The 26,387-nt window shown below is 43.0% G+C and overlaps 1 protein-coding gene across 2 annotated transcripts in view; it reads left to right on the top strand.

The window, feature by feature from the left end:
- C2H21orf91 (chromosome 2 C21orf91 homolog) overlaps nucleotides 1–26,387 on the top strand; it is a 65,822-nt gene that overhangs the window by 31,358 nt on the left and 8,077 nt on the right. For both annotated transcript variants that reach the window (XM_040338810.1, XM_040338811.1), the window contains exon 3: nucleotides 15,611–16,120. In XM_040338810.1, the coding sequence (XP_040194744.1) occupies nucleotides 15,611–16,120 (510 nt within the window). The remainder of the gene's footprint in view (nucleotides 1–15,610; nucleotides 16,121–26,387) is intronic.

Genomic DNA, 26,387 nt, shown 5'->3' with positions numbered 1-26,387 from the left:
GTTGCACACTATTTTTATTTTTATTTTTTTAAATCAAACCCTTTTTATTTTACCAATTCTCATTTAGTAAATGTATATGTCTTTCGATATCCCATACAATTCAATTGGAATACATTATAAACAATTTTAATTCTTATAACAATATCCATATCTATTTTGCCTATAACCTTTTTTGTACTGTATTTCAAACTCGAAGATGAATACTTATTTGTTTATTTTTTACCTTGGGACTTATGTTAATAGGCGTATGCTTTCAGGAGCATTCCACTTGATGCTTCTGTTCTTGTTCTCAAAGTGCTGTCAGAGGTGCATTTGACCTCCTTTTCTGACTTGCGTTTGATCACCTACTAAGCTGCATTTCCATTTACTTGCATGGGAAGAGACGCAGTTCTTGCACAAATACTGTACACTTTAGCCCTGGTTTACACTGCTGTGACTTGTCATACGACTTGCAACACAAAGTTGCATGACAAGTCAAAACACATTTGTTTCAATCAATGCCACTCAAGTCGCAGCGACTTCAAAAAAAGGTTTCTGCACTTTGAAGCGCAGTTGGGTTGCAGAAATGTGAACTGAGCCTTTATTCAAAACTTTTTTTTTTTTTTGCTTCTGGTACAAGGTTGGTCTTTAATTTCATACAGGATCTGCTGGTGACTAGAGCTGCAGGATTCTGGCTAAAACGATAATCACAATTGTTTTGCTTAGAAGATAGATCACTATTCTCTCACGATTCTCGCGGCGTAACATCATTTTACATTAAAACAAAAAAAAATTGGGCTTGGGGTTTAGCCTTTTTTTTTATTCATTGAAGTGTATTTTTCCCCAAAAAACTGCATTTGAAAGACCGCTGGACGAATACAGTGTAACATAAAATATTGCAGCAATTGCCATTTTATTCCAAAATATATATATATATATATATATATATATATTTTGTGTGTATATGTATGTACACACACACCGTGTTTCCCTCGATAATAAGACCTACCTAGACTTTCGGGAAGGGCTGCAATATAAGCCCTACCCCGAAAATAAGCCCTAGTGTAAAGTGGTTGGAAAAAGGTAGAATCCACTGTCCTAGAATAGTACACAATTCAAAAGGTGTGTGCCTCGGCATTACAATCGTATCACATACCCCTTGGTACAGCGGCGCTCGGCTGATCTCTTCTCCTTTTCTTCTCCTGGTTGTCAGCGGGGGATGTCGCCCCCCCCCCTCCCTCTGCAGGCGCTCAGTTCCGCTGCTCTCATTGTCTCCCGGGTGTCAGTGGGGGATCTCACCCCCCGTCTGCAGGCACTTAGCTCTACTTGTCTCCTGGGTGTCAGTGGAGGATCTCGGCCACCCTCCCTCTACAGTGCTCAGAATTGTGGAAGAAAGTTCAGGCAGCCATGGAAGCGCCAAGCAGCACTATAGGAAGGTACTTGCACAATTTTATTACAGAAACACACACCCTCCACATTACACAATCCTGTAATAGAGAGAATTCCAGCATTTTACAGGCACTTTTACTCTGTTCACACTAGGGATTCCTGGCATGCAAGCCCTACCCGAAAATAAGCCCTACCGCATTTTTGGTTCCTAAAAAAATATATAAGACCCGGGCTTATTTTCAGGGAAACACTATGTATGTGTGTGTGTGTGTTCCAAGTAATTTTCTAGCAAAATATATTAACTGTGAAGTTCCCCTGGTGAATTTCTTTGCTATATGTGCTGCTCATGTAGTTATAAAGTACCTTTTTGGAGGTAGGTGGTGTCGATGCCAAATTCCAGGAGGCAGAAAGAGCTCAAGAAAAGAGAGTGGGGAACATGAGTTTTGTGTAAGGGCTTTGACTTGACATACGACTCCTGTAGTAACTTGCAGTCTTACTTTCTTGGATATAGTCTTGTTGTGCTTTAGGCTTCTACCTTGAAGCAGTTGCCTGCACTCAGACTTTGGAGCTGCGGGGAGCCATGTTCATCCACATTTGCAAGACTTTGTTTTGGAATATAAACAATTGCTTATAGAGTTGGTGATGGACAATGGGTTAAGGTACACAAGGGCTCATCCATCCCTCTAGCTCGTCCTTTTATTTTTTATTGGTTACTGCTTTAAACAACATGGACCACACAGCATTTTATGGTACAATGCATTAAATACATTTACAATGATCTCTTGGGGCCCCCCTGCAACGTCCCACAGATGCCGGTTATCCTGCCACTAAAGTCAAACTTCCTGTGATGGGGTGGCAACAATGCTGCACTGTTCCTGAATGCAGAGTAGAGTTGCCATTCATGTATGCTGTACCTGCTTGCGCTTCCATCTGATAATAAATGTTTTAGGGGGTGTGGCTATCGGCATTGTCACTGCTGATTCAGGTCTGTAGCTTGTCAACAAGGAGCTGGCCACATCTAATTCTGCCCACTGCTTTCTGGATTGGCAGCACTGCTTTTGCTTAAAACCCTTCTACTGGGACCTGCAGTGTCAGAGTGGGAGCGTGTCAGACATGAACAAAGGAGGATTTGGCTCAGTCAGGAGAGGTGAAGGAAGATTTTTGTTTACTTTTGGAGTCTTGTGAATTGCATAGTAACAGCATTTAGTACTGGTTTAAACTGACTTTAGTTGTACCATAAAGTGATACTAAAGCTTTATTTTAAAATGACAAACCTTTCATACTTGCCTGCTCTGTGCAATGGTTTTGCACAGAGCAGCTCCAATCCTCCTCTTCTGGGTCCCCCACCAGCGCTCCTGGCCCCCCTCTTTGGTGGCCGCTTTCCATTGGGTCACCTGCGCATGCTCGCTCCATTGACACAGACAGCGGGACTCAGCCCTGCCCCCCTCGCTCTTGTCACAGCTTTTGATTGACAGCAGCTGAAGCTAATGGCTATCAACTTGTCCAATGAGGGAGACAGTAACTTGTGCACATTGCTGGATCGGATCGAGCTGCAGCATAAAATGCGTTAAGGTGAAAAACCTTAAGGCTTTAGAACCACTTTAAAAGGTGTAGTCACAAGTTCTTGTAAGGATTCCAGTTGCTACACTTTGATGAAGATTGTAGACATGGTACAGGATTCATGCTTATCCACCCATTCATGTTCTTGTATGTTCTTGTATGTTCTTATATGTACTGGGATTGTTGGATGCATTCAAATCCTTTTCTGAATCCTGAAAGACTTGTTTTAAAGTAAACCTATTGTGAAATCTGTATGTGTAATGCAACTTGCCTATACAAGCACAGGCATTCTATAGTTACAGTACACACCCTTACTTCCTATGCCGGTCTGCACTTCTAGCAAGCCCAAGAATCCCTGCACTTACTATGGGGATTCTTCAATCTGGCCACACCTCCTGTATCACACAGTGCAATAGGAGCAATCATAAATAAAGTCCAGATGGCTGCACATAAACGATCCCCTTCATTGAATATTATAGACCAAAATGACACGTGGTGAAAAGAGGGTAATCGCCTCTTACACGGGTAATGGTGCAAAATGTGTTTACCTTTTCCCTTTTCTGTCTTTGTACCTCCTGTCATTTTGGTCTTTTATCTTCAATAAAGTGGATCGTTAGTGTGTAACCATCCGGACTTTATTTGCCCTACGCTGTGCAGACGTGAGCTGGGCTTGCACCCCATCGGAAGATGTGTATGCGGAGGAGATTGGAGAGAACTTGCATGGAGCAGCAGTGCATTGGTTATAGCAATCATAAATAACCTGAAGCACAAACTTTTTTCCTGTTTCACTGATGTTAAAGGGGTTGTAAAGGTAATTTTTTTATTTTTTTCCCCCTAAATAGCTTCCTTTACCTTAGACAGTCCTCCTTCACTTACCTCATCCTTAGATTTTGCTTTAAAATGTCCTTATTACTTCTGAGAAATCCTCACTTCCTGTTCTTCTACCTGTAACTCCACACAGTAATGTAAGGCTTTCTCCCTGGTGTGGAGAAAGCCTCTTGAGGGGGAGGGGGTGAGCAGGAGAGTCAGGACGCCCACTAACACACAGCTCCTTTCTCTAACTGCAAAGTAGAGAGTGTCCTGACACTCCTGCTCGCCCCCTCAAGAGGCTTTCTCCACACCAGGGAGAAAGCCTTGCATTACTGTGTGTAGTTAGACAGAAGAACAGGAAGTGAGGATTACTCAGAGGAAATGAGGACATTTAAAAGCAAAATCTAGGGATGAGGTAAAGGAAGCTATTTAGGGGATTTTTTTTTTTTTTTACCTTTGCAACCCCTTTTAAAGGCAGAACAAATGATTATTTTCCTAATCGATTAGTTGGCAGATTAATCGAAACAATAATCGGATAATAGCCTTAAAAAAAATTGCATTTTTACATATTTTTTTTTGGCCCAATTTGTTATTGGGCAGATTACAAAACACAAATTGCCGCACAAACACATTACATGCTCTCCTGCAGCTTCTCCATTAAAGTATATTGAACCCCAAAAAAAAAAAAATTGCACCGTTTTGCATTAAAAAGTCCTTGCCCTTTCCAAATACACAGCAGCCCAAAAAAAAATCATGGATGTGAACGTGTCCAATAGGAAAACATATAAATGAACTGTAGTGTGTTTCTGCAAAAAGCACCAAAAAACAGAGGTGTGAACCCCAGGCCTGAGATGTTTAGTAACATAATGGGGTTAAAAAAACAAAAATAAGTACAAAAAGAGCAAATCGCTATTGTAAGGGGTTCATTTTTTTTATTCTGGGACAGTGAAAGTAATATTTACAGTAGCGATTTGCTTTTTTGTACTATAAAAGGCTAATTTTAGTTTTATTAACCCAATTATGTTACTGACCGATTAATCTATTTATGAAAATTGTAATCGATTTAATTTCATAATCGATTAGTTGTCGATTAATCGATTAGTTGTTTCGGCCCTAGGCAGAACTATCACCATACTTTATAAATCTATGTAGTATCTATCCCACAGCGAACAAGTAAAAGAAGCACCTGCTCCCATTTGGATTCATTACTGGATTGTGCTGTAAAGCGCATCTTTTTTTCTGTTTGTTTGGCTGTAGCTCCACCCAGGGCTTAACCCAATTTATGGGCATGCCCACTAGGATCTACAGTACAGCAATAGCTGTGCCCCCTATAGCGGGACCACCAAGGCAAGGGGGCAGACTCTGCATTTGGCCATCACTGCCTTTTAATAACTAGAGCAAATCTGTAACGATCACATTGATGGCTTAAAAGTAGAACTTTTTTAAGTTCTAGATCAAACCCACTTTAAAGGTTTGATGTTTTACTGCATCATAAGTGTTCTTTGACAGTTTTTATGCTGACACTTAGAAGCCAGACTGCACTGATCACACAGATGCTCGTTCCACGGCCGAGCACTCACGCATGTCCCTGATGCTGGCTGAGCCCAGGAAGCACATTTACTGCAAAGGACACGGGACATATAAAGATATCTGTTCTGTTTAAGTAGCACTTACTACATTTTTTGCACTGGATTGTAAAAAACAAAATCTAATTCGGCAATGACAGCGCTTGGCTCTCCATTTTAAAGCCAACATGTCCTTTTAAAAGAGAAAGTACCCAGCTATCTCACCCTATTAGATTGTAAGCTCTTCGTAGCAGGGCCCTCTATTGTAATGGTATTGTCTCCCTTTTAGATTGTAATACGCTATAAAAATCATGTATAATAATAATCACTAAGTTCAGGCACGACCATGACAGCTATTTGTGGGGCCTGCAATTGGAGACTCTTGTTTTTCTTGTAGCAAAAGGATAAATTTTAGTGTGTGTGTGTGTGTGTGTGTGTGTGTGTGTGTGTGTGTGTGTGTGTGTGTTTTTGTTTTGTTTTTAACTTTGGAGCCCAATTATAGTTTAAAACTAGTTCACATACCTTTGCAAAAAAAAAAAAATTCTATAAAAATGTTGGGGCACATTTCTGTTGCTCTAGTGTAGGCAATCGGCAAATGTTCTTATGGGCAGTTAGAGATGTAAGCTGTAACGGTCACCACCGTTTACGACTTCCATCCCATCCAAGACAGCTCATCCGACGCTCCAACCGTCCAACAGACATCAGACATCCCAGAATAACGAGACTTGCTCCATTACTGGTTTCAAAATGAAGACAACTTTAATGGTTTCTTCTCAACTTATATACAGTACAAGGCATGGAAGTATTCAAAGGGACAATGAAATCTCCACCCCCCCTAATCACACACTAAGGCTAATTACTAAACATTCCTTCATTAACAGCATAACAAACAAAACACCATCACACAATGATCTCCTTCCAATCCACATTCCCAGACAGACGCTCTGCCTCCGACAAGTACATTCCACACATAAACAGTATTTAGCCTACATAATTAGAGGTCTGGGAGCAGACCTGGATTAACACCTTTACACAAGGACAATGGAATGTCTTCCAGGCCCCATTACTCAATTAGCATGTCACTAGTCAGGGCTGAGCATAGAAATGAGTCATAGAATATTCTTTGCAGGCATTAAGGAATATACTGTAAATCACTGTCCACGCCAAAACAATCCAACATGTGTACCCCATCTCCTGGCTCAATCTGTGCCCAAAAGTGACTCCTGTTACATAAGCGATGAAGCAACATGCCTGTGTGAGAATCCTCTAGTGCAGTGATGGCAAACCTTGGCACCCCAGATGTTTTTGGAACTACATTTCCCATGATGCTCATGCATTCTGCAGTGTTGTGGAGCATCATGGGAAATGAAGTTCCAAAACATCTGGGGTGCCAAGGTTTGCCATCACTGCTCGAGTGGAACCTGCCTTTCTGTGACTTATCACTAGTCCGCAGTTTGGGAATCGCAGAAAGGTTGTTTGTATCGAAAGCTTCCATCTCCGGGATTTTGTTGTGACAGATTGTGTTATGGCTTGCACCACTCAGATTGAAAGCACAACGTAAGGCTTTTCTGGGAGCCGTCAACACCCTAAATAAGACTAAAAATCACATACTATTGTAGATAAAACAAATAAAATATGAAAAATACGTTTGATCCCAGCTTCTGGCCACGTAAAAGCCCTGGTGGAGTCACTATGCTTTGCCACTTGCCTTCTAAAAGAGTTGAGTGCCCAAAATCCTGCTAGAATACGTCCTTCCTTCACCGTGCTGCAAGCTACACCTTGTGTGACTGGTGATGTGAAGGGATGGACACACACAGGAGCAAAAATAAAAATCAAGCTTTTCTTATGCCTAGTACACACGTACGGGATTCCTGGCGGTAAAAAGTCAACCGGGAAAACAGAGAACCTGCTCGGTAAGTTTTTTTTTTCTTCTTTTTCCCCCACACGAGAGGGTTTTCCCGTCAGGAAAACTGCGCTGGAGCTTTGGTCGGTAATCCAGCCCGTGTGTATGCTCCATTGCAGTTTTTCACATAGGAAAACTGCTGGGAAAAAGACCGCCGGGAAAAAAGAGAGCTGGTTCTCCTTCTTCTTTTTTTTTTCTTCTTCTTTTTCTTCTATCGTTTTTTTTTTTTTTTTTGTCGGGAAAACTGCGATGGAGCATACACACGGACGGTTTTACCGGCCAAAAGCTCTCATGGTAGTTTTCCCGACGGGAAAACCGGTCGCGTGTATGAGGCTTGAGTCATACAGGCAGATGTGCAGACATATTTCAACAAAATATTTTGTAATTTTCCTAAGATTTTATAATCCGGTTAGGTTATCATGGGTGTTTTGAAGGCGATGTTAATGCTCATCAGAGTTCTTCTTTGACCTTGTTAAGTGTTTCACTAAGTTTGGTTTATTGTTCCTTTTTATTTTTCTGTGCCTTGCACTTGACTTCTCAGTGGCTCAGAGTTCTAAATCTATTATTATGTCTAGAATTGGAAAATTATTGTATAGCCATCCTAGCTGAACGGCTGTGGGAACTGTGATCCAGGGGCAGTGAAAGGCACCCAGTCTCCGCTGGATTAATGTCACTTGATGGAGCGGAAAGACTGAAGTCATGCTTAGCGACTTACAACACAAAATGCACAAACATAATGGAGGTTAAGCGAGCAGGCGATTTCTGACTGGTTCCTTCTCAATAAAGTGACATTTGTTGGTATAAATGTCGGAGTCTTCACGCTTCAAAGCTCCCCTCTAAGATATTTTTTTTTCTTGTGCGTTTGTTTTACTTTTATTTTTAGCTCTCCTTAGTATATTATTAGTTTCCTGTTATTCTACAGCCCCAATGAATCTGCAATTGTCTAGAGCAGGGGTCTCCAAACTTTACAAACAAAGGGCCACTTTATTGCCCTTCAGACTTTAGGAGGGCCGGATTGGGGCCAGCAAGGGAAGAAAAAGTCACGGGTCCGGCATCAGTGAAAACATATATGGCCTCAGGGTTGGTGGTCAATAGGAAGAGAAGTATTCCCCCTATTAGCAGGAGTAGTATCCCATCATTGGTATCGGTGGATAATATAGTGCCCCATTGTTTGTGTCAATGTGAGTATTAGTGCCTCATGTCAGTGGGAGGAATTGTGCCCCAAGGGCTGGATTAAGGCTAGCAAAGGGCCACATCTGGCCCTCGGGCCGCAGTTTGGAGACCTCTGGTCTAGAGCAGTGGTCTCCAAACTGCGGCCCTTTGCTTGTTTTTTTCCTGGCCCATGGGGTACCATTTCATCCACTGATACCAACAATGGGGCACTATTTCCCCCCGACACCAATAAAGGGGGCACAATTTCTCCCAATGACACCAACAATTGGGCGCAATTCCTCCTAATAACACCAACGATGAGGCCCAATGACTTCAATTCCTTTTACTTACACCAATAATGGGAACGCAGTTACTCTTACTGAAACAATGGGGCATTATTTTTTCCCATTGGCCACAGTTTGGTCCTCCTAAAGTCTAAAAAACCGTAAACTTGCCCTTTTTGTTTAGAACGTTTGGAGACCCCTGGTATAGAGAGTAGGTGTGATCTGAGTAGATTGAGTTTGAGGTTTGCCACTTTATAGCCAGTGACCATTGTACCACCGTAGAAGCATTTGACTTGGACAGAGTGGATCTGATGCTGGTTTTTCCATCTTTAACATCTTTAACGATCATAAAACAACCTATTTAGTTTAAAATGGAAATTAAATGTGTGTGTGTGTGTGTGTGTGTGTGTGTGTGTGTGTGTAAAAAAAAAATATATACATATATATATATATATACTAATCTAATCTAATTTTATATTTATTTACTACTTTTTTTTTTTATGTGATCACATTCTCTCAGTTCTCAGCTGCATACAAGCTGGGGGGGGGGGGGGGGAGAGAAGCCGCAGCACACCAAGCTTCCCAGTGAATGGCTGTGCAGAAGAGTGTGTCACAAGTCTGATCATTGGAGGCGAGCAGGGGCTGAGTTACCCGCATAGCTAGAGAACTAATCTTGTGTACTCTCCTGCTTAGTGTGGTCAGTTTTTAATGGGAAAGCATGGGAACTCGCAGGAACACCAGGGATTTCACACAAAGGTAGCAATACGAAGAGAACAAGATACTTTGTCATACAAATGCATGATACAGCAGGCATATATCAGGAAGATTAAGTAGTCTACTGCATCAGCGTGAGGAGAGAGGAAGAAAGCCGGTAACAGTCTTCTGTTACAGGGACATCGGTGCCCATCATTTTTTTTTTTTTATCAAAAAATTTAAACCCCAGCGGTGATTAAATACTACCAAAAGAAAAAGCTCTGTGTGGCAAAAATTACGATAAAAATGTTGTTTGGGTGCAGTGTAGCATGACCGCGCAATTGTCATTCAACGTGCGGCAGCGCTGAAAGTTGGCCTGGGCAGGAAGGGGGTATAAGTACCCAGTAAGCAAGTGGATATGTTTGATTCCCATGTTGAAGAGGGACCTGCTTTTTGTGATACAGAGTGGTATGTCTATATGTATTGGAGTTGTGCAGTGTTGTGTATGTGTCATAGTTGGGAATCCGTTGTATGTGTGTGTTGGAGGAGAGGGGGCAGGGGGGGGCTGTTACCCAGCTGCCAACTGCTGAGCTACATTTGTCCGCTATCCACAGAAGGATAACCCGAGCCTCCAGCCTTGTATTTTAGCAATATGCTTTGAGCCGGAGATGCACATTCCATGCCTGGGGCTGGATTCAGGGCTCGGAAGAGACTGTCTGCCTTTATTATCCTCTCTCTTTCCAATTTAGCACATAAGTCTGAATCCCAGCTGACCGATTTCGGCAGGAATATGCTAACTGCTTGTCTATTTCCAGCAAGGCTGCACAGCTCTGTTCCTGGAGGACGACATAAAGAGCAATTCTAGGGCAGGCATGCTCATTTTGCTTAGTGAACTACAAATTCATATAATTCATTGTCATTTTAAATGAATTAGATCTTCAAAAACTGCGAGGGTTCTAGCCTTTGAGATGTTACCCAATGGCTGCTCACACTGTGTATGAGACCGGTACGGTTTAAACTGTGTGTCAAAGTGGCATCCAAATTGTGCCACATGATCGCACTGAAGCAATGTGAACCTAGCCTTAGGAGGCTAACTATCTATTTTTATAATATGATGATTTTCCAAGGTCACACAATCTTATGTGCTTTATCCTAAAACATTTAACCACTTCACTACAGGGCATTTTGACCCCCTTCCTGCCCAGGCTTTTTTTTAGTTTTCAGCGCTATCGCACTTTGAATGACATTTGCATGGTATTTGATCACCTCTGCGGTTCTTATTTTTTGCGCTATAAACAGAAGAAGAGTTACAAGTTTGAAAAAAAAACTTTTTGCCATAATAAATATCCCAATTTTTTAAATAAAAAAAAAATATTTTTTTCCTCAGTTTAGGCCGATATGTATTCTTCATATTTTTGGTTAAAAAAATAAAAAAAAACACTAAGCGTATATTGATTGGTTTGTGCAAAGGTTATAAAAAGTTATAGCATCTACAAAATAGGGGATAGATTTATGGCTTTTTTTTTTTATTTTTTTTCTTACTAATGGCGGCGATCACCTTCTCTCTCTTTCTTTCTTCTTTTTTTTTTTTTTTTTATCGTGACTGTGGCATTGCAACAGATGCTTTTGACACATTTTTGGGACCATTCACATTTATACAGCGATCAGTCCTATAGAAATGCACGGATTACTGTGTTAATGTGACCGGCAGGTAAGGGGTTACCACTAGGGGGTGATCAAGGGGTTAATTGTGTCAGGGAGTGATTACTGTAGGGGGGAGGGGACTCACCAGGGCAGGAGACCGATCAGTGTTCTGAGAACACACCATCGGTCTCCTCTCACCTGACAGGACATGGATCTGGCGCGCGCCCCCTAGATGGTCGGGAAGCCCAGGATGGAAGATCCCCCCTGCAGACGTCATATGACTATGGGCAGGATGGGAAATGGTTAAATGTTCTATCGCAGCCTTTCTCAACCTTTTCAACAGGGAGGAACCCTTAAAAAATTTTTTTTTTTTTTAGGCAACCCTTGCTAAAAAATACTAGATCTACAAACCATGACAGATGAATGTGATGATCATTGGGAAGAATGCTCCCCTATGACATGTTTGATATACAAAAAAAAACCTTTGCAATCACTTTAGGGATTAGGATATTAAAGGCTCAGGATATCAAACCTGGGCACATGCCACCCTAAGCATTCTTATCGCTAGGTGCCCTGTTCAACTTCAGAAGCTGCTGGCCCCTCATAATTTTCCAGGTTGCCTGCCCGTCTGTGCCCTCCACTGGTAACTAGGCACCGAAACTTGGTGTATCAGGGCCAAATACCCAATGTATATGGGGCCCAAAGCAAAGCCAGGCAAATCCTGGTGAACCGGTCACCATGATGACAAATTGACAAATGCTTACATGGTTTATGGATCCTCATTTTATCGATTTCTTCTTCTTCTTTTTTTTTTTTTTGCTTAGTTTTTTGCAAGATTGGGTGTACTTAAAATCACTTTCCGTTTTTCTCCCGCTACCTCAGAAACACTTCTCCATCCCTGCTCTGAGCCAAGCCCTGCATAGCCATTCTAGTGATAGAACCTTTAGCCTGTTGCACACTAGCAGTTTTTTTTTTTTTCGTCCCAGAGAAGAGCTGATGTACTAACAGTTAGTACATCGATCTTCCCCACTGAACTATTGTGTTCTGCCCTGGTAAGAACACACCGGCCCAGGTTTTCAACCATTGGCTTAGAGCGGTGATCAGGGTTCTGACCAGCAGACCTTTTTTGGTCATGCCCTTTTAATAGAAGGCCAGCTTCTGTCAGACCAACTGCCATATACACGGGCCAAATGTTGGCTGGTTTCTTTTGAACCCGCGGATGCCGCCCGTTTTTTTTTTTAATTTAATTTTTATTATTTTTTATTTTTTTTATTTTTTGGGCCCGTGTGTAGAGCCCTTAACCAAGGCTATGGAATTGGCTTGTTGAACAGTAGGGTCAGGATATTATTATTATTATACACGATTCATATAACGCCAACAGTTTATGCAACGCTTTACAATGTATAGGGGGACAACACAATTGCAGTACAGTTCAATACAGAAGGTGCAGGAGGGCCCTCCTTGTAGAGCTTACATTCTAAAGGGAGGGTGTGGTGGTACAAAAGGTAATGGCTGCAGAGAACGATTTGATGGGGGTGACTCTGGCACAGTTGTTAGGTGGGCATGGGATAGGCTTCCCTGAATAAATGAGTTTTCAGGGATCTCCTAAAGGTGGACAGGGTAGAGGCTGATCAGACATATCAGGGCAGGGAGTTCCAGAGGATGGGAGAGGCTCTGTAGAAATCCTGAATGCGGGCATGGGAGAAGGTAACAAGGGAGCTAGAGAGCAGGAGGTCCTGGGAGGAGTGGAGGGGACAATTTGGGTGATATCTGCAGATGTGGTTGGTGATGTAGATGGGGGCAATGTTGTAAATGGCCTTGTATGTTATGGTTAGTATTTTGAATTCTACATGGTGGGGTAGGGGAAGCCAGTGAAGGGATCGGCAGAGGGGACATAGCTCTGAGATGGGCTAGAAGTTGAGGTCCTTTTGCCTTCCGCTACTCGATAAGCATTCTGGAGCTCTGCACTTGAGAACCCCTAGATCTCAGTGGGGTTCTGAGGGCCAGGAGTATGCAATATAAAAAGTTTTAGTAAGTCCTCCCTTGTGTTGGTGATCAGTCATTACCGATGTGCCATATTTCTGCTCGTGTGTTGAGTGGTTTGAAAACCAATAATTATAGATTTCCAGCCATAATACATGGGCAGTAACACTATTTAAAGTTTGTAAAAAGTCTCATGCAGTATTAAGACTACGAGTGACCTAATTTTACATTACATTCCCTCTCGTCAAACGTTTCATGTCCACCAGCCCTGTCAAGAATTTCACGTCCCTTTGTGAAATCGGCTAATAAGCGTGAAATTAAAACATTCTCAATCCTATCTCTGCTCCACAGTCCTACCTGCTTTCAGGACAAGCCGCCTGTTCAGAGGGAAATTCTTTCAATGTTTTCAGTCTTTTTTTTTAAGCCCTGGGTACTAAGCTTTTCATTTGCAAACAGGCGATTCCAGTAAGAACCTCCAGTGCTGTTTGTATAAGTACTTTCAACCATAATTCTTTGGAAGAATAGTTTTCAGTGTTTGCCTTGAAGTGCAACCTTAAAAGAAAGTTCACCGCTCGGGACCCTTGTGCATAAACAATGTAAAATATTGGCATCTTCAATAGTCGCCTCAATAAAGCCCCATGTGCTTGCAAAATGAAATGACTCAAATGTAACTCATCTAATGTATGAGAGAAGGGACGGAGAAACCCAGATTCAAATCTGTATTTATTTTCTGGGTATTTAAAGCGCCAATACACCCAGAGTCCTCTTGCTTTACGCTAACGTAGCATTTTGTGGCCTTGCTGCTAGCCGCTAGCAGTAATCGCTGTGTTCTCCCAATGGGGGCAGCGTCTCCTGCCGGGAGAACACAATGGTAGCATGGGAGGGATTTCCCCATTAACACAGTCAGTGTTGATGGGAGAACTGAGCAATATGGGCGGTTTAAAAATTGGTAGAGTTGTGCACCCAAGTCTAACACGTCTTTGTTGCCCACAGGATTCTAGAGTAATGTTCAGCCTTAATTATTCCTCGTGACCATGTGCCATGTTGTAGTGACCATGTGCCATGTTGTAGTGACCATGTGCCATGTTGTAGTGACCATGTGCCATGTTGTCGTGACCATGTGCCATGTTGTCGTGACCATGTGCCATGTTGTCGTGACCATGTGCCATGTTGTCGTGACCATGTGCCATGTTGTCGTGACCATGTGCCATGTTGTACCCACATATAGGTTGTAACATGGCCACATTTCCAAGTTGGAGAGGAGTCAAAAATGTGGGTCGTCACTGCAGAGAAATAGGATATTTTTCATTAGGGATACTAGTTCCACTGACCACTCTAAATTGCTTTCTACTCCTTTCTGGTCATGCTTTATTACAATATATAAAGGCATGTTTATGAGGAGATGCACAGCAACAAAGGGCAGGTAGAGGTTTGACCCTTTTTTGGCTGAAGCACTACAATAAAGAGTATTTATACCCGAGATCAAAAATTGAATCTATTTTAGCTTTACAGTACTTGGATGTGGCAGCAGTTTTTTTTTTTTTTTTTTTATAAACCTTCATCTGTCCTGGGGTGACAATGCTGTACTGAATCTAAGGAGGAACAGCTATGTCACCCTAGGACAATAGAAGAGTTGTGACTAAAGACTTGGCAAGCCTCGACAGGTTCTCGGCTCACAAGACTTTTGACAGTATCATCTGAATGGAGATATATCCCCTTCCTGCCCAGCTTGCCTTTACTAGGGTCTGTACCCACAGGGAAGCAGGAAGGATCACCGATCATGAGACATGATTGATTGGCTGTAACAAGGGTCACATGATCAGGAGCTGGTCCCACTGGCTACTGATCGTTAGTGGTGACCGAGAGCTGTCTTCGCACACTCGGCATAGAAACCTCAGCCATCCAGTGATGTATATTTGAGCCCTGTGGGAATGAATACACTTTAAAGCGGTAGTAGACTCTAATCAGGCTTACCTGTAGGCACCATGAATTGTATGCACGTTCAGGAGATATACACATCTGCAATAGCTGATGATGTTACCCACGCAGTGAAGCTCTGCATTCCGGGCATCGAGTATGCTGTGGAAAGAAGAGCACTGTGGCTGCAGTGATGTCCTCATGGCCCCCGGCCATTCAAATAGCCAGAGCCCACAAACCCCGAAGGAAGACCTGGTAAAGATGGATCCCTGGCAGAAGCGAAAGTGTGCTGCTGGAGGTCCTACAGGGGACCCAATTTTTATTTTTTTTGCCCAGTTTACTACCACTTTAAGAAGCGGGTTGATGATCCATCCCTAGCTTGTACCAAAGGCTAAAATAATATGTTTTGGTGGACTAATCTTTTATTCATTGTCTGCACATCTAACAAGCTGTTATGTATTTGCCATGGCAGAAGATTTGGAGCATTACATGCATGTTTATACAATGAAAACATGTGGCTGATAGCATTTGCCGGTAATTTTTATCTGTTTTTTTGATGTTTGAACAGTTGCGCTATTTTTAAAGCTTTTGCTCATCAGTGATAAGATATCCATCATTCTGTTTGTTCTAAAGGCTGTTTTTCCTTTTCATCATCGGACCTCTGTATGGAAAAGAAAATGATTTTGGTTATCACACAGAGCGATATATTTACATTGGTTTTTGTTTTCCAGGGTTCCCCAGGTCTGATCTTCTGCACACCAAGTCTGTACGGGGGCACAAGGACTGTTTTGAAAAATATCATAAGATTGCAAACCAAGACTGTTCCCGTTCCAAACTCACCAAAAGTCCCTATGAGGAGGTCAAGACCATCTTGAGCAAAAAGATCGGCTGGATTGTCCAGTATGCACAGAATAAAGATTTGTATGTGGATACAGAGTGTTCCAAACCGACCCAGCAAAAGCTTTATAAGTTCAGGCAGCTGAACGACCGGTCCCTCCTTCCCCAGTATGACTCGCAGGTACCCCGCTACTCTGAGAAATGGCTGGACGCGGGAGCACGCAGCCTGTCTAGCTGTAGACAGGGAGTCCTGGAACAAAGCAACTCTCTTCAGAATCCTAGGACTGCTTACTGCCATGGCCAGCTGTGGCCCAGTAGCAGCCAATCACAGTCGAGTGAGAACTCCGCCTTGGAATCTAGACCCGATGCACAACGAAGATATCAGCATTACAGCAAAGAACAATGTAAGTCTTTTATACTTCACCCCCAAACTTACTTTTTACTAAAAACGTATTGCAGTACTTGACTGTACTGTTCAGTAACACTGGTATATGCCTGTTATAGGTTAAAACCTGTCATAGCACAAAATGACTGCCTAGTTCCAATCTTCCTTTGCATTCTTATTTCCTGTAAAATACTTTTAGGTGATTGTGAAAATACAAGACAGATAATGTAGAGTGGAAGTAAACTGCCATAAAAAAAATTATTATAAACCAATTGGGTCCCTGGAGCTTTTTGCTATACTTGCACATGTCGCGCTTGCCTAGTAAGCCATCCCCTCTAATAAATGACTGTGCTACCCTCCATCGCTGGCGATTCCATCTTCACCCAGTCTTTTTTTACAGGTTCATAGTCTTCGGCCATAACTAATAAATACCAAGTTCTTCCAGCTGTGGGGAGGCAAAAGACTGGCCCCCTCTTCTTACCTGTATGCAGTGCATGGACCTCATCAGCCAGTCATATGTCTGTAAGCTCCGATACCATGCGACATGGAGCTTACACACTGCTTGAGCTCCTAGCTCAGATGAAAGAGTTGAGGGTGGGTAAGGTATGTCAGTGGTTTCGGGTTGGTCTTTTTGGAAAACTTATCGTTGACTTGAATGCTCAAAGTGACAAAATGTCTTTAAAGTGGGTGTAAACCTCAGACATGAAATATTAACAAAGCATATACCTCTATACGAAAAAATAAATGGTGCGCTGTTCCTTTAAAAAATTATATAAACACGTGTGACCTTAAACTAAGGTTACAAATTGGATAAGTGAATCCATCTGATTGAGTAGTTCCTCTGACATTAATGCATAATGTACATGTTTGCTCTGATCACAAAATCAAGATTAAGGGTCCTTTCACACGGAGCGGACCGTTTCTGTGTCCGCCAAAGCTCAGCGGGGATCCTCCGTCATCCCCGCTGAGCTGTCGGCGGATAGGGCGGTCCCCGCACACAGTGCAGAGACCGCCCTGTCTCTGTTCCGCTCTCCCCTATGGGGGATCGGATGCAGACGGAACCGTCTGTCCGTCTGCATCCGTTCCGCCGAACGGAAGAAAAATAGGGTTTCTTCCGTTCGCAAAAGCGGATGACGCGGACGCTAGCGGATGCTCCATCCGCTAACGGACGCGATCCCATAGGGATTCATTACAAGTCCGTTAACGGACTTGTAATGAACGGACGAACGGTCCACTAGTGTGAAAGGACCCTAAGTGTAAAAAAAAATTAAATTATAAAAGGTATAAACAGGTGCATAGATAATTAATGTGAAAAAAAAAAGATAATTAATCAATGTGCCAAGTGAAAGTCTATAAATCAAGTCCACACACTTAATGAAAAATCTATATAACAATATCAAGTGTGTAAAATGACAAATGTTCCACTCCGTTTCCAGCAGTACTCAAAGAATGAAAAAGGTGCTACGTCAAGAAGAAAAAGGTTGGCCTCTTACCAGATACAATGGAACCCTATTACAGAGATCAGGGTATGTGAAGGAATAATCACAGGTGTGGAAGTCTCAAATGGCGTGTCTCCATATGCTTGCCGGGATAAACGCCATATATGCAGAGATCATATATATCAGTGGTCGTCAACCCTGTCCTCAGGGCCCACTAACAGGCCAGGTTTGCAAGATAACTGAAATGCATTACAGGTGATATAATTTGATGCTCAGTGATTGCAGTATTCTAGTCTGCATCTCCCCAAGGTAATACATAAAACCTGAGGACAGGGTTGATGACCACTGATATATAGAAAAGTGAGAAACCCCATGGTGTGTGTCGGCCAAACTTTTTATTAAAACTGATAAAGGTTACTACACTCACATTGAGGTTTAAAAATTCAAGCATGAACCACTAGATAGATGGAATTTATCCCGGCAAGCATATGGAGACACGTCATTTAAGACTTCCACACCTGTGATTATTCCTTCACAAGCTACCATGATCCATTGTGTCTGGTAAGAGGCCAACCTTTTCTTGTGGATGGAGCACCTTTTTCATTGTTTGAACACAGTGGAACATTTGACATTTTACACACTTGCTATTGTTCTATGATTTTTCATTAAGTGTGTGGATTTGATTTATGGACTTTCACTTGGCACATTGATTATTATTTGAGCACCTGTTTATACCCTTTAATGCCTCGTACACACAACCGTTTTTTCCATCGGAAAAACTGCGATGAGAGCTTTTGGCCGGAAATTCCAACCGTGTGTATGCTCCATCGCAGTTTTTTCAACAGGGAAAAAAAGAGAGCCGGATCTATTTTTTTCCCATCTGGGAAAAAATCCTAGCGGCAAAACGGTTCGTCTGTATGCTTTTCCAACAGGGAAAAAATGCGCATGCTTGGAATCCAAGTATGAGACAAGAGCGCTCGTTCTGGTAAAACTAGCATTAGTAATGGAGATGGCACATTCGTCACGCTGTAACGGACTGAAAAGCACGAGGCTCAAAAGCGCGAATCGTCTCTCACCAAACTTTTACTAACACGAGGATCAGCAAAAGCAGCCCAAAGGGTGGCGCCATTGGAATTGAACTTCCCCTTTTTATAGTGCCATCGTACGTGTTTTATGTCACCACGCTTTGGAAGGGCGGAAATTGGTCTGATCCTGTGTACGCAAGACAAGCTTGGCCAGAATTCCGTCTGGAAAACCATCAATTTTTTTTTTATCCAAAGGGAAAACTGGTCGTGTGTACGTGGCATTAGAGTTTTTTTTTTGGACACTTTTATTCTTGATTTTGTGATCAGAGCAAATTCATGTAAATAATTGTATTTATGTCAGGGGAACTACTCAATCTGATTTGATTTATTTATCCAATTTGTTAGTTTATGGTCACACGTGTTTATATTATTTATAAAGGAACAGCGCTTTCTTCTTCTTTTTTATGGTTTTTATTCCTGTGCAAAGTTTGGGTTGCAGCAGTTCAATATCAGACCAGCTAAGAGATACTTGTTTTTTGTTTATATCCCTCTATAGTGTGTACTTGTGTCAATTAAGAACTCCAAGTGCCATTTCTGTCTGTTGCGCCGTTCCTCTGCTATCCGCATGAATCGCTTCCGACAAGTTTTCCTGACACCAAGAGAAAAATAGTGACCAGGGGAGGGACCTCCTGCAGATTTGACGACCTTAGCTCTGTTCCTGTGTGAAGGGGGGGTGGGTCTCTTCCCTCCAATTAGCTCCCAGACCTCTCCTCCCTGAGCTCTGCAGAGTGTAACTTCAGCTCTCTGCTTTTTTTTCTAAACTCTCCGACAAGCTTATCAATTCTGCACTTTGCAAGGCTGTAAAGAAGAGAATTGCCTGAAGATGGTCCCTTCACTGGGTACATGTAAGGGTTTACAACCACTTTAAGTATTTCCATTCTTCACATCTAAATTGGTCTAGTAGTCGGTCATACCAGAGAGGGGGGACCTCTCAACAGGAAAAAGTAAAGGTGACTCTTTTATTCCTTTTTATAGGACACAGATGGTCATCCTCATAAATATATACTGTTTAAATGTTTTATATAGTTCGAGATTGCTATTCTTTTAATACCAACCATGTATTTACTGAGTACTATAAATTCAAATGATAAAAAAAAAATATGTTTTTCTTTTGAACACACAATGCATAAAAACAATCCTTGTACTGTTCCAGGGGGAGGATCAGTCACTCTGATCTTTCTTTTCAACAGAGATCATGCGACTCAACGCCCAGTATTTTGGTTCATGTGAGCAGTGCTGGCGTGTAATTGGAGCAAAATTTTCTCTAAGAAAGTATTTAAAATGTATGTGAACCCTCAACTTGTAAATCGACCCATTCAGTTTAAAATAGAAATGAAAGGATAAACATTAAAGTGGAGGTCCCGCAATTTTTTTTTTTTATTATTATTAAAAGCCAGCCGCTACAAATACTGCAGCTGCTGACTTTTAAAGCGGGGGTTCACCCTAAAAAAACTTTTTTTTTTTTTTTTCTAACATGCCTACCAGCGCGAGCTACAGTATGCCTTTATTTTATTTTTTTGCGCCGTACTCGCTGTTTAATCCCATAGTTACTTTTTAGTCTAGTAGGCGTTCCTATGCAGAGGGGAACATGATTGAAGGTCGGCTATGGCGCGTCACGCTTCACGGAAATAGCCGAAATAGGACTTGGCTCTTCACGGCGCCTGCGCAGTCAGCTCCTAGTCTGTGCACAGGCGCCGTGAAGAGCCGAGTCCTACTCGGGAAGCGTGACGCGCCATAGCTGGCCGTCAATCATTGTCCCCTCTGACTAGGAACGCCCATTCCCCGCGGGGAGTCTGAAACTTATCTCCAGGATTAAACGGTGAGTACGGCGCCAAAAAAATAAATAAAGGCATACTGTAGCTCACGCTACTATGCTGTATTTCATGGTAGAAACTTGCATTTTAGGGTGAACCACCGCTTTAATAAATGGAAACTTACCTGTCCTGGGTGCCTGCGATGTCGGTAGCAGAAGACAAGCAATCGCTCGTCTCTCGGCTGCCCCCACCGCCATCCTCAGTGAGGGAATCGGGAAGGGAAGCCTTTTTGTCGCACAAATAGGGCTTTCTTTTGGTAGTATTTAATCAACACTGGGTTTAAATTTTTTTTGCTAAATGAATAAAGACCAAAAAATTTGAGGGGGGGGGGGGGGGAAGGTTTTCATAGGTTGCAAAATTTTATAATAAACGGGTAACTTTTCTCCTTCACTGATGTGGGCTGATGAGGTGGCATTGAGGGGCATTAATGGGCACTGGCAAGTGGCACTGATAGGTGACACCTAAGGAGGCAAGGATTGGTAGCACTGTTGGGACTGCACTGATCAGGACACCGATAATCTGTGTACATGTCCCTTTTTAGAGAAGCCGGTTATCGTCTCTTCTCCTCCTATGCTGTCAGCGCGAGGAAATGAATGCCGATAACTGGCTTCTGTTTACATCCATGATCAGTTGTGTTCGGACACAGCTGATCACGTGGTAAAGAGCCGCTGATTGGCTCTTTACCTCAAGCTGTGATCAGCAGTTGTCACTGCTATCACAGAGTGCACCTCCCGCACCCTGCAGCGGGTGCAATGGCGCGCTAGCCGGCCGTACTGTAGCCATTTCTCGGGTATAGAGCAAGTGGTCAAAGTGGTTGTAGAGCTAGAAGGTTTTTTGCCGTTTTATGCATTCTGTGCATTACGGGGAAAAGTCTGTGCAGGGGACCCAAGAAGAGAAGGCTCGGGCCGCTTTGTAAAAAAACATTGCACAGAGCAGTTAGGCCTCGTACAAACGAGTCTGATGGACCATTTTCATCGGTTAACCGATGAAGCTGACTGATGGTCCGTCGCGCCTACACACCATCGGTTAAAAAAACGATTTGTGTCAGAACGTGGTGACGTAAAACACAACGACGTGCTGAAAAAAACAAAGTTTAATGCTTCCAAGCATGCGTCGACTTGATTCTGAGCATGCATGGATTTTTGACCGATGGTCGTGCCTACAAACGATCGTTTTTTTACTATCAGTTGGGTATCCATCGGTTAAATTTAAAACAAGATTTCTTTTTTTGTAACCTATGGATAAATAACCTATGGGGCCCACACACGATCGGTTTTGACCGATGAAAACAGTCCATCAGACCGTTGTCCTCTGTTTAACCGATCATGTGTACGAGGCCCAAGTATAACATGTTCTTTCAGAAAAAAAAATAGTTTATTTACAATCCCTTTTTAAGCCTGCTCAACGAACATGGTGTGATTTCTGTAATCTGGGTTCCATAGCTGAACGTTCATATTTGCTCTTTGCCCTACTTTTTATTGAGAAAGCTCAGAAGTGTTTACAAAGAAGTCAGTTTAGTCTTTTCCCCACTGCGTCTTGTCAAAGTGACTCCAAAGGACAAAGAAAGGTCAGTCTTGCTTTGCCTTGCAACCTTATTACTGCCTTAGGAATAGTGCATGCCTTAAAAATATTGTCCCTCTTGAGTGACAGACAAATGGACTGTGACTGCCTCTGTTTTGCATAAGATGTTGCTTAATGTTAAAAAGAAACTGCAGTCTGCTCACATAATTTGTAATAAAAAAACATCTTTGCCATTCTGAAGCTTCCCTCCAACCACTTTGCATAGTATTTTATATATACTGCGATTCTGTACTCGCCAAATATGCTGCAGAAATCTCCCTCCACTGAGTCTGGCTGCAGCCATTTTAACTGTGGGCAGCTGAAGCTGCTGCCTGTTCACTTCCTGGATTTGCCCAGACACACACCTGCAGCTCTCATTGGCCCTCTTATGACTCATCCCTTCCTGGCAAACTCTCACGAGAGAGAGAGCTGTGCATGAAGTCATAAGCCTAGGCTAATGACCAGACAAAGAGCAAGTGGGCTGTATAAGGTATTTACTGGCAGAAAAAAAAAATTACTATCCAAAGTTAAAACAACAAGGGCTGAAGATTTAATGGATGGAAAGTTGAAAAAATGACAAGTTCCACTTTAACTTATTTTAACGAGTCTGCAGTTTTTCAGCACACCTCCCGCGGTCTGCATTATGTGTCACCTGTCTGATTTGAGAGATAATCCTGCCCTCTAACAAAGTCACGCTGGCAGACGTTTGTCATTATGATCTATGGCATGGCCCTTGCTGCTTGATTGCATAGACCTGAGTTATTAGCGGAGACTTTATGGGTCAATGGCGATCTGACTCTCCCGCTGTGGAGATCAGTACAGCTCTGTCTTGTGCTGCTACAGTCTCTTTACAAGGAGGAAATTCAAACTAATGGCAAGTTCTAACTGGATCGCTGCCAACCAAAAGTTTGCCGCTTTTTATATATATATATATAGGAATGTTGTAAACAGAGGATGCGTGGCGATAACATGTAACCAGGTGCTCAAAATAAATTGCCGGTACGCATACAAAACAGGATATTCAAAAGATAAGAAACAAAAGTCCATAAAACTTTTTTACATTTTGTAAAGTTTAAAAAAAAATGATGTTCTATTAAAGCATTATGAGTAGCAAAGATTCAGTTCCACTACAGGCTGCTCTACTTTGAGTTTACAGTGATCTCTAAAACATAGTGGGGTAGATTCAGTAAGATATGCGCTTTTTTTACGTAGGCGCAGGGCACCGTTTTTGCCCTGCGCCCCCGCAAATTTTCTGCACTACCCGCGATTCATGTAGCTCCGTAAATTGCGTGGACGCTCCGGCACAATGCCCGGCGTAAGCGCGCGCAATTTAAATGATCCCGTAGGGGGCGGGAATCATTTAAATTAGGCGCGTTCCCGCGCCGATCGTAGAGCACATGCTCCGTCAGGAAACATTCCCGAAGTGCATTGCGGCAAATGATGTCGCAAGGACGTCATTTGCTTCAAAGTGAACGTGAATGGCGTCCAGCGCCATTCACGAATCACTTACGCAAACTACGAAAAGTTAAAATTTCGCAACGTGAGAACGACGGGTATACGCAACATTGGCTGCCCCTAATAGCAGGGGCAGCCTTACGCGAAAACGGCCGTACGCAAACGACGTAAACTGCGTACGCAGGGCTCGCGTAACGCTGTGAATCGGCGTTAGTATGCAATTTGCATACTATACGCTGAGCACAACGGGAACGCCACCTAACGGCCATCGCAAGAATGCAGCCTAAGATATGCAGGCATAAGAGCCTTATGCCACGCATATCTTAGGCTGCAGTCGGCGTAACGAGGTTCCTGAATCAGGAGCATTCGTTACGCCGGCGCAAGTAAGCAATTGCGCTGCCTAACTATGGTTACGCAGGCGCAATTGCTCTCTGAATCCGGGCCAAAGGACAGCAAGGGGCGCCAACTAAGTGTAGAAGATAAGTACTTTTTTTATTTTTTTTAAATGGACAAATGGCAACTCGCAATTTAAAACCTAAAGAATCGCTCAGCTCATGTGATGCTGATAAGCCGCATGGGAAGAACTTACAGGGCAGGATGCTTGTGCAGCTGCCAGATGGATTACAGAATGCTGGGGGGATGGAGAGCCAGACCCAGAAGGTGAGGTGCACAGCAATAGGCTGTCTCCCAGGGGCTTGTTCATTCATCGCCTTGCCTAGATCATCCTTCTATGGGCATTATATACAGGTGGGCTATACTATACCCTGCCAGCATATATGAGCTCCGTCTGCGTATTGTCTACGTATCTCCCGGTTGGATTCCGCATCTCATAATATATGTTCTTTTTGATGCCGTACACATGAGACGTACACATGGCCCTGCTCAGCAACCGTCTTATTTAGTTGCAAAACTAGCCGCGTGCTGCTTGCCTTTCGGGAATTATTCCACATTTTGAAATTTTCCGGCCAGCGGATACTTAAACATAAGGCCCAGTCTAAGACCGTGAGGCGCGTTCTTTTTTTATCTCTTTGAACGGAATTGGAGGGGAGACTGCGAGCCAGGCCACCTTGTCCACATCAGTGCCTGACCTCACAAATGGGATTCTGGAAGAATAGTTAAACCTTCCCATAGACACCTAAACCTTGTGGACAGCCATCCCAGAAGAGTTGAAGCTGTTTAGCTATAAAGGGAGGGCCAACTCAATATTGAACCCTACGGACTAAGACTGGGATACCATTGACGTTTATGTGCGTGTAAAGGCAGACGTCCCAATACTTTTGGTAATATAGTGTAATTTCCTGCTAAAATAAGATCTGGCCACGAACTATAGCCAGCCTGCCAAGCACTGTTCACACCAGCAGGAAGGGGATCCCACTGGTGTAGGAGGCGAGAATAATTTCCTCTAGTTTTATCATGGTGTTCTTTCCTGCACTGTACAATTCTAGGTTTGCTTTACCCATTAACTCTACATTACCCCAGGCACTAAGGGTCTATAGTGAATGAAAGCACCTGAGGAACTGAACAATTGGAATTAAGCAATTGCTGTACCATGGCATTGCCAAATGTGCCGTCAGCCAGGAGGGAATATTGCAGGGCATTGTGGGAGATGATGGGAAACAAAACACGCTGTATGGTATGAAAGAATCTGCCAAAGGCGATTTCTAATCCCCTGGATGCTAATTAGGAGACTGGCGAAGATCGGCTGGACGTTTTTATTTATTTTACATTTTATTATAATTATTGATCACAACTAGATTCATCGTGCAAGTAGGAAGAACTGTTCTTGTTTACCATCGCAACCAATCGCCATGTTTCCACTAGACTACAGTCATTTGTGGTTGCCAACAAATGAAATGCATTCCAAAATCCAGAAACCTGTGCTTGCCTTGTAAACGGTCTCATCCATTACATCAGTCAGTGGTCTCCAAACTGCGGCCCGGGGGCCAGATGCGACCTTTGCTTGCCTGTATCTGGCCTTGGGGCACCATGCCTCCCACTGACCCCAACGATGGGGCTCTAGTCCCCCCACTGATGCCAAACTTGGTGGCTTACTCCCATTGATGCCAGAAAAATGTCCACTTCTGCTGGCCATAGTCCCATATCTATTGAATGGTGCTATAGTGTTAATTCCAAGGAACTGGAAAGAAAAAAAAAAGCGCCATCAATAGGAGAATAGTTGAGAGATTGACCGAATTAGATTGATGGAGGAGCTGCTATCAAATCATAATGAGTGTAGGCCAAAATTCAATAAGATCTGGAGAGGATGGAGGGAGTACATATGGAGGGGTTGGGGGATTGGGGATAAAAAGAGGGCAGGGAGCTAATTTTTGGGTATCCCTTGCCATAGGTTAGGTTCTTTGGGTTAGGGGGGATACTTGGTTCATTTATTCTTTATTTGAGCCATGAGTGGTCAGTTTGTGTATCCAGTAGAGCGATTTCCCTCTATTTCATGCCCAATTGATGGGGTAAGCTCTGAGTAAATGGGAATCTCCTCAGCAGGGACATAGGAACCCCGATGACGAGGTTGTTCCTTCCCCCCACATCAAATATGAATAAGTGTTTAAAATACATTTTGATGTTTCGTTGATAAATAAAGCTTTAATCTTGTGAGAAAGTCCTCAGCACATGTTATCCACTTTCTGACCAGTCACATACCAGGTACATCATTGTACTTCAAGTGGTTGTACCGGGATGATGCCTGTCTCTGCAGGCATCAACCTGGTACTGTTTAGAGCCGATAGTGGGCTCTCTTGTATTGGCAATTGGAGCGGCTAACTAGCTGCTCGACTGCTATTGCAAGCAGCGAGAGGAAACATCTCCCCCCCAACTTCATAACACCTTCCGTGCCTTGCTTGGGCACTTCCATCTCACCAGGAGATATTTGTTGCACCTGGTTAAAGTGGTCTGTATGGGTTGATCAGGGCCGGCCTTTG

This window comes from Rana temporaria, chromosome 2, assembly GCF_905171775.1.
Source record: "Rana temporaria chromosome 2, aRanTem1.1, whole genome shotgun sequence".
NCBI lineage: Eukaryota > Metazoa > Chordata > Amphibia > Anura > Ranidae > Rana > Rana temporaria.
The sequence above is the reverse complement of the archived record's forward strand: the minus strand, read 5'-3'. Positions and strand labels throughout refer to the sequence as shown.